At 33.8% G+C, this 9,822-nt stretch overlaps 1 protein-coding gene across 1 annotated transcript; it reads right to left on the bottom strand.

The window, feature by feature from the left end:
* Positions 1-579: 579 nt before the first annotated feature.
* On the bottom strand, positions 580-3,642 carry LOC111886106 (uncharacterized). Its single transcript, XM_023882342.2, has 9 exons — positions 3,247-3,642; positions 2,526-2,712; positions 2,295-2,428; positions 2,097-2,209; positions 1,774-2,011; positions 1,293-1,448; positions 1,109-1,188; positions 989-1,038; positions 580-855 (listed from the first exon to the last, which is right to left on the bottom strand). Exons 1-9 carry the CDS (start codon positions 3,640-3,642, stop codon positions 728-730), a joined length of 1,482 nt encoding a protein of 493 aa, XP_023738110.1. The 3' UTR covers positions 580-727.
* Between the last annotated feature and the right edge of the window lie 6,180 nt (positions 3,643-9,822).

The raw sequence follows: 9,822 nt of genomic DNA on the forward strand, positions 1-9,822 counted from the left end.
CAAATATCACTATCCACAATTCTCCGTTAAGGATCTCTAGTTCCCAATGGAGATGTGGATGAGGATGAGAATTAGAACGAGAATTTGGGGATAGAGATGATATTAGCGTCCGATATATTCCTTGTAGCCGTTGTCTTCTCTAATTTGACGTTCCAAATACATTTAGACAACTTACAACATTTTCACCGTAATACTTAATAGAAAAAAAAAATACATATATACCCTATGTTGGGGCAGGTATTTTTAGTTCCTATTGTTTTATTTCTAGTAGGAATACTGTCCATATTAGGAAAAAAATACCACAATTTTTTGGTTTCAAAATATTGTCCAAGTTGTCCATAATCTTTTTGTTTTTTTTACTAATTTCTTGTTGGTTTCATTAATAATATTTTTGCTATTCTAAAAAAAATATAAATAAATCTGATTTTTTTTCTTTACAATGAGTTGCTTTTAGTTTATACGATCCGGATAATATATGATAAAGATAATAAATTAGCAACCACGAGTAGACGGTTCTTTTTTGACACTATCCCCTTTTTTTGAACGGTGGGAACCATCCTTAACTAATTCATAAGAGTATGTGTCACAATTACTTCTTGATGCATTAAATCATTAACAACCATAAATCTCAATAAGTTTTCATCGCATTTAAATGATAAAAGAACAATAAATGATAAGAGAATTGTTCTAGATAAATCTTTAATGATTGTAAATCTTTTTGGGCGAGCTAGTTAGCATTCGCGAACGTATACTTTGAGAGCCACCCTTCTATGATGTTGATCTCTTTATTTCGCTGTTCAACTAACCAGTCCGGATCTGTAGCCATAGGAGTTAGAAGATCCGAGCAATGGTGTCCTAAGTCACATGATAACGTACAAAATTAAATAAATAAATTTATCAGAACTAAACCAAATAGTTATAAGAAATGAATAACCTTACTATATGTTTTTTTTGTTTGAAACAAATATATAATGCATAAAGAATTTACCTTCTTGTGTATAAATAGCGACAACTGTATCTGATATGTTTTGAAGAACACTGCAACAAAAACAAAAGTTAGTATTTGAAAGAGGTATTAGATTCACATGAAAGGTTAAATAAAACTTACCCTCCTGAACTATATGGGTCTCGTAAGCCATTGGAGAAGATAATGTTGCTTGCGAACTTTTCAAGCACAGTTTTTATACCCTAGTAACAATATATGGTCGAATTATAAGATAAGATATACTATATAAAAATGGTTAAACTACAAATAACAATATAAGGAACGACTGAATTGATAATTGACATACATAACCCCCGAACTCTATAGGAGCCCAATATGGTCTTGGGGTGACACCAAAGACTTGTTGGCATTCCTTTGTGTATTCGCCCAAATTGAAAGGGTTCGCTTGGAACATCGTATCATTTTCTCCTTGTCCCATCGGCATTACCATTTCTGTACACGACTAATTTGTAACGAAAAGAAATAGTCAGACCACAGTTTAAAATGTCACAAAAAGAGGTTCTTATATATAAAATTTGTTTGAAGTCATCTAGGTAGCTACGTCATCGTCATATTTATGATGTGTTAATTAATATTTTAGTGGTGGTTATTGGTGTCGCTTTTGCTATACATGTTGGGTAATGTATGTCTCATTTTGAGATATTGGAGGGATTTAGTGACAATATTTTGGTCTCAAAAACGTTTCAAAAGGAAAAGAGACATGCATAATTGCACATATAAACACCTCGAAAAGCTACATGTTTTAAAACACTTATTCGATTGTATACCTGCCAATCCCATCCGGATTTGTTGTTGAATCCCATATCAAATAAAGTTATGCAATTTGTTTCAGCTACACTACGATATCCAGCCATGATTCTGTCAAGGATGTAAGTTCCTTCTCCAGCAGCATCCGTTGCATTGCAAAATGTTTGTAAATAGTTAACTGTAGGGTCATCATATTGAGCCATAACGTCGTATATAATCTCCAAATGATACTTTAGAAGTTTAGTCGTGTTCACAGGCCTTCAAAACACGATCATTATATTAGAAAACAAATCACATTCGAGATGAATGATAATAATTAAGAAATGTTGGAATTGTAACATACGTGCATGTGTTGAAAGTTTGGGAGAGATTCAACATGCCCTGAGGTTGAGCACCAACTCTATCAATTTCAAACCAAGATTCTCTTATTGTTTTGTAGCAACTCGTGCTTGTACTCTGCATATAAAATTTAGTTGCCTTAATTCACGTATAGTACGCCATGATTTAAGGAATAGAATGAAATATTTTGGTGTTTACTTACATTGAAGTCTTTTGAAACAACAGAAGCATAACCGTTTTCAGGAGTGAGGCCCATAAAATAGAGGATTGGAGCTGAAACCGCCAATGCTCCATAAGCAGCGTGTGGATATTTCATGCGAAACCACGAAGCAAGCACTAAATTTGAAAAAATAAATAAACCTCATTTATTTATTTTATACTTTATCTATACAAATATCATTGAGGAAAACAAATTAAAAAGTGATGGCCTTACTTCCACCATACGATGCTCCAATAGCTATGACCGGACAATTTACTGCTGACATGTTTTTTTTAACATCGATGATTATTTGAGCGTAATCTGCTAAAGCTTGCTCTGAAGTAAAGTATCCAAGAGTGTTAGCATTTTTATATGCTTCGTCATAAGACCCAAATGGCATGGAAGTCCCATAATAACGATGCTGAAAATATACAAATCATCAATGCAGGAATGATTAATTTACTGTTGGTGATTTAATCATCAAATATATTTTAGTGTAATGGATTTAACAAGTGTTTCAAGAATAGTGTTTTAGCTATAATACAAGTTAGGAGGTGTGGGAGTGCACACTTGTATTTACTAAACATTGTTAGTACCGAACCCTGATCTACTGTGTCAAGTCGGGGGTCCCGCTTGATGTAAACTGTTCTCATTTATCCGTTGAGTGGATAAATCCTGGAAATACAACGACTTCGTTGAAACACAGAAAACTGAAAAACGTTTTCTTCTTCATTCTCTCTCAAAATTGATTCTGTATTTTGTGCCTAAAATCAGAATCGTTTCTTCAGGAATTATCCTAGTTTGGATTTCGTGATACCCAAGGCAATTAAGGTCTAAATATCAAACAAGAAAAGTGTATCACACAATTCCTATTTGTAATCCAGATTTCCTATAACCCAATTCAAAATTCCCCAACATTTACTACTCGATATAGTAATAATACAAACAAACATACCTCAATGTAGACCAAAAGACCTTTAAATCGCGAAGCAATCACGTGCTCGAACCCGTTATATTCTACATCTCCCATGATATCGGACTCAGCACCCACATAAAGAAAGATCGGGGAACTGTTAGTGGGTCCTCCCCAGTATTTACTATTCACCACATAACGTTGTTGAAAAGTCGTGTAACTTTCGGGGTTAAAATTGAAGTGATCCAGTGTTTGTGTGTAGTTATAGACCTCATATTCTTGTGACTCGTTTATACTTTCAGAATCAACTTTTGCTGTCAAAAAACTATTTTTAGCGATTAACTTGGTTGCTCGGTAATGTTTTCCCGACACACAAGTTAGTGCTATTAAAACAAATAAAGACGACTTCAAGAGGAAAGAAAGATTTAGTTGGGCCATTATTGTTGTAAATAGAGTACAATATTTTCGTTCCTCTCCTATTCAGCTTAAATAGTTGAAGTTAATTGTCAAAAATGGAGCTTTGGACTTGTGTATTTGGAGAGACAGGATTGAAGTTTGTATTTTCTGTAGTGTTATTGGCTATGGACAGTTTTTTTTTTTTTTTTTAAACGGCCAATTCGCACTAAAATATAATGTTGAGGTCAATCAAAAATGGAGACGGCATACATTTTTTTTCTTATCGAAATTAGCTTTGCAATAAATACTTGTACATTCTATAGTGAATTCAAGTTGGCCGACTTTGAAATGAATCAACTTCGATATAACATAAGCTAAAGCACAAAAACGAACATCGAAGTTTCAGCCTTGTTAAGAACGTTGCAGATGAAAATTAACAACACTAGTACGACAGAGTTATATTCGTTTTCGGTCAAACGATAAAGTTTTTTTCTTGTGATATATATATTGTCTTCAATTAGTATTAACTTTTTCTTAACAGTTGATTTTTTCATTAAAAAGTTAGCAAAAGGCTAACAAAACATGACGTACAAATCGCCAAAATTAGGCTTTTTTTATAATCACCAAATATAAAAGAATAAACGACTTTAGCAAGAAACTAGAGCAAAATAACAAAAATTACAAAAGGTAAAACGGGTATTGTAACCAACAAATCCAGTTTTTAGAGTATTTACAATTTCTATTACAAAACAACAAAAAATAAATAAATAAATAAATAACTCCTTTATTAAATCCACTATATGTCCATATCATCCTTTCTGATATTTTTTCCCCCCCGCAAAAACTCTATCGTTTCAAATATACCAAATTCTAGTACAAACAACGTCCGCATCAATAAATTGATTCCTTTAGCATTCCATGCAAGGTGATCGATAAAGTCAAACAAAGTACTACCTGAATCAAGAATTGGATGGTAGACATGAAACCATCAGAATTTTTCAGTCCACCTTCTAGGGTTTAATAATTAGGCCCCCTTGTTAATACTTATTTTTCTATTATATGATACACAAACCAATCATAAGAGTAGTGAATAAGACTATCAATTAACGAACTCCTTCGAAGAGTGTGATATTTGAACATAATCCTATTCTTGAAATTCCAAAGATTCCACTATTTAGTCATAATGATCAACTCTAAGGTTGCTCTCTCAATATTGGAAATCTTCACACCGTCAATCCAACTTACTACATCTTCCAAAACCAACCGACTCAATATAATAAGATCACACCACTTTCCAATGAACGTTCACATCTCTATCGCTAGTTCACATATATATATATATATATATATATATATATATATATATATATATATATATATATATATATATATATATATATATATATATATATATATATATATATATATATATATATATATATATATGATTAACATCTTCCATACCGGAGTTACAAATCGCACAAATGATGGAAATAATGTTAACTCGTTTGCCCAAGAGTAATACGAGTAGCCAACTTATATAATCAACAATGTCAATTTAAAATATTCACCTTCCGTGGAAGGTACATGTTCCACCTAACTGTAGTAGGACCATCCTGAAAAGATGAATCATCAATTATCTTTCCAACTTTCGATAGTGTAAACACTTCCACACCCCTTGTGTCCCAATCCCATTTATCCCTAGAATCTGAGAAAGTGAAACCAAGAAGCACGTCCTTCAATTGACAGAGCTGATAATTCACAATCTCTCTTTGAATCGGACAGCTCCAATTCCATTCCCATGTATGAACATTACATCTTTAATTAATTTTACAATTCAACTTGGTTTCTAGTAAAAATAAATCGAGAAGACAATTACCAATCCAATGATATTTCCATAATAACATATCATTTCCTATGCCAAGCTTTTTTAATAACATCATGTGCAATGACACCAAAATCAGGTAATTGATTAACTATTCTAATGATCCTTAACCATACCTTTTTCTCCATAACCACAACATCACCCCAACCAAAGCTACCAACCTTACCTTGAAAGTCTTTATCACTTTGCTCCATAAAAGCTTCACCACTACTAATAAAGCACCACCACCACTGAAATAATAAAGCTTTATGTAAAACCAAGTTTTCAGTTTATTCGTAATTATTTAATCTTGAGCACGGTGCAACTATAGGTAGGCGTGTCATGCCTAGCCCAATGCCTTAGACCTTCTCGACAATTAGGCCTATTTATGTGCACTAAATTCTAGGGTTTGGTCATTATCATCTGCCTCCACTCCATAGAGAATATCTCTCAAAACCCTAGCCCCCTTTCTCTTCTTCTTGTTGATTTTGGAGCTTTTATGCATTATTCCTACATGTTTGGTGTTCTTTAGTGGTGCAAACAAGAAACTTTTACCTTTGGAGCTTTGCAACTAAATTGTTCAACCTTCTTTCAGCTTTTGGACTTTGGTAAGTCATAAAGATCTTTGTTTTGTGTTGTGTCCGCTTTGGATCTATAAGTTAACTGGGTAGTTGGAGTTTTGGTCCTTTGGAGTTCGAAGCAACTCTAGAGGTTTTTGATGATGATATTATGCATGTCTAGCCTTTAGTTGGGAATTTGGTGCATGATAGGGCTTTTCAAGCCTCATGCAAGTGATAAGTGCATTTACGGGGATTTTGGTGAATTAGGGTTTGAGATCTTGGTTGTTTGGATCACCCAGATGGATAAAGTTGGAAACTTTATCCATTAAGACATCTTAGAGATTCAGATCTAAGAGTTGTGGCCCATGACTTTGTGGTTTAAGGTTTTAAACCTTGTTTGGGAAATTAACTATTTGAGAAGCATGGCGCGCTTCTATAGGATGTGGCCCACTTCTAGATAAATTGTCCTGAATTCGACTATTTTGTCCTGTAGTGAAGCATGAGGTGTTTGCAGATGCACCACACGCTTTTGTAGGGCACGATGCACCTGGTCAAAGTTAAAGTTTGACTTAGGCTATTGACCGTTGACTTTTGACTAGTTTGACTTTTGGTTAAATTTTAGGGAAATTGAGTGTTTGTCTAAGGACTGGTCTAGGTTATCATTAGGTGGCTTGTGTTAGTTGTTTCTGTGTCGGGGTTGTTGGTGAGCTTCTATTGTTTAGTTGATGTGAGTTTTCTCACTATATTATATATTACAGTATGTGTCCTAGTGTGTTAGGATGTGGTTAGACTGTAGAATGTTGTTAGGTAGGTAGACTTGTAAACTGTTATCTATTACACTAAGTTGTCTATTTATCTATATGATGTATATGTTGACATATTTTATGGTGGGCTGAGGCATTCCAGCTTTGTGCGGAAGGCAAAGATGTGGGCAGACCAACTTTATGTTGAAGGCCAATCGGTGTGTTGATGACAAGATCAATATCAAGTCTTGTGAGTCTAGACATTCACAAGGGGTGAATTGATGGAAAGATCAACTAAAGTGTTATGATCCTAGATACTCGATGTTGTACGAGCAGATTGGTTGTATCCCCAAGAGCTTTCTTTGTATGCATGTATGTTTATTGATATTTTGTGGAACTTACTAAGCATTATGCTTATAGTTGTGTATTAAATATTTTTAGGTATTTTGGGGAACTCACTAAGCTTTATGCTTATAGTTGTGGATTAAATATTTTTCTGGTAATTAGATTTTGGGTAGGCAAAGACGGGACTGTATATATATATATATATATATATATATATATATATATATATATATATATATATATCAACAAATTAGAGATTCCACGTTTATTTTCTTTATAACTCCGATTTTGACTAGTTAAGAACAAATGGTTTTTCCTTGAATATATCTTTATGAAAATGGGTGTTCATTCTATTTTGAAAACGAAAATTTTATTATAAAAATCGGGACATTACACTTTATTAAAAGCATGACTAGATATTCAACTCACCTTTCACTTTATTCACTAGCATGCTATCCCATTTTAACCAATGGATTTTCACTCACCTTCTTTATAACCCTAAAAGAAACTGAATCTCACTCTCTTTAGATAAGTTTTGACCACTCTCGACATATGGAACTTAAGGGTAAAAATGTCACATTTCATGTATGTTACTTGAAGAAATATTTTAGGAAAGAAGGGGATGTGATTCATTTGAAAGATTTTAGAGTTGAAGTTCCTAGTAAACTAATTGAAGAATCGAAGGCAATCCATGAACCTAAAATAAAAAAATAAAAAATAAAAAAAAAAAAAAAAAAAGGAAATTGAGTTAGTGCTAGTTCAGTTGAAGCATTGTACAAACCAACCCTAACTTGGGAACAAAAGACGATATGATGAAGCATCGCTGCCATAATCTTGTGAATTACAATACAATTTTAAGGACGAAATCCTCTTAACATATTAGTATTTGTAAAATCCTAGAATTTGAATATTTATGATGCTAAAGTAGTTAAATAAATATTAGAAGGTATGATATGGTCATAAGAACATTTAATTCATATAAGGGTAAATTAGTCAAAAGAGAACTTTGGTCATTTTTGTACAATATGTGTTGGAATATGTTATATATGGAATATCTAAAAAAATATAATAGTTCGAAGTGCATAAAGTGAAAAAAGAGTTAATAAATAAAGTAATGTAAAAAGATTCAAGTGTGTAGGAAAGGTCTGATGTGTGAAATTTAATGGGTTATTTCACATGAAGTGTAACATCCTGTTTCCTATCATTTCTTATTTCAGGGACGTGGGTCGGAAGTCGATGGTGTAAGGCTTTGGGCCTTAATGAGGCAAATTTTAGTCCTTGTGGAAGGAGGTAATGATAGTTAACAGATTTAACCCTTAAATTGTGTTTTAGACCGAAGGGTAGAAAGAAAAAAAGTCATAGGTCGAGTTCTTGCATGAAATATGGATTTTTGTTCGAGATTTTTTTAGTCTAATATATCTAGATAATATTGTGGGGCTCTGCAACTACATTCTGTGAATATAAAGAACATTGAAATCAGAGTTAGAACGAAGAAGTTATGACCGTTTAAAGTTAGGAGGGTTTTGGGTTGAGCCTAATACGTTGGGCGTACAGGGTGTACATTGGGCGTACTAGGCAAGAATGATTGTGGGATCCAACCTAGTATGTTGGGCATACTAGGAGTACGCTGGTGTACACAATTAGGTGTCAAACCCTAATTTGAGGGTTTTGAGCCCTATTTAAGCTTCTTAACTCCCCCAAACCCTTTCCATTCTCATCCTCCACCCCTTCAACAATCTCCCTTATAACTCTAACCCTAGTTTGAGCCTTGTGAGAAAAAAGAAGGTGTTTTAAGTGCTTTACAGTGTTCTTGCATCTTGGAGAAGAAGGAGCTCATTGAAGAAGTGTTGGTTGCATTAGAGCTTGTAGATCCATACCTTGTTCACCTTGATCCATCTTCTAGAGATATAAATCTTGAATCTTGATGATATATTTGTTAGATCTAGCTAGTTTTGGGTGTTATGAGCTTTTGGTCATTTTAGTGCATAAAGTTTAGATCTTGAAAGTTTGTGACCTTGTTATGGATAAAGTTGGAAACTTTATCCATCTAAACATCATTTTGATTCAGATTGGAAGGTTGGAAACTTGGACTTAATGGATTAAGTTGAGAAAGATTTACTTTTTGTCGCTTTGAGACTTAAAGAAGAGACTTAAAGAATAGATCTTGGTTGTTTGGACCATTCTAATGGATAAAGTTGGAAACTTAATCCATCAGGGAGTTATTTGGAAGCATAAAAATGTAATCTTGGTCCCTTATTCCCTTCCATACAAATGTTAGAGAGATTAGAGCTTAAGACAAGTTAGGGTTTTGGTGTTGGGCATTTCTTATGCATGCAAACTCATAAAGATGGAAACTTTATGGTTTGGAATGATATTTGGGGGCTAGATATGCAATTGGACGAAAGGACTTCATGAAATAAGCACTTAATAGGGAAGCGACTTTTGGCTGAGTACGATGCACGTACTCCCTTGGAGCCCCGTATCTGGATTGTGGGTACACCTTGTGTACATGCTGAGCATGTAGGGCGTACTCAACATGAGTTTACTTGGTTGACTTTTCGACCTTTGACTTTGACTAGGATTTGACCAAGTTTAACCTAAGTGTATTTTGGGTATTTTGAGTTGTATTTGAGATTGGTCAATATTGTTGTATAGGTGATCGGTAGAGCTGATATTCAGAGAAGTGTCCTGTTTAGTGACCTTCTTTAGA

The sequence above is a fragment of the Lactuca sativa genome, chromosome 1 (genome assembly GCF_002870075.4).
Source record: "Lactuca sativa cultivar Salinas chromosome 1, Lsat_Salinas_v11, whole genome shotgun sequence".
NCBI lineage: Eukaryota > Viridiplantae > Streptophyta > Magnoliopsida > Asterales > Asteraceae > Lactuca > Lactuca sativa.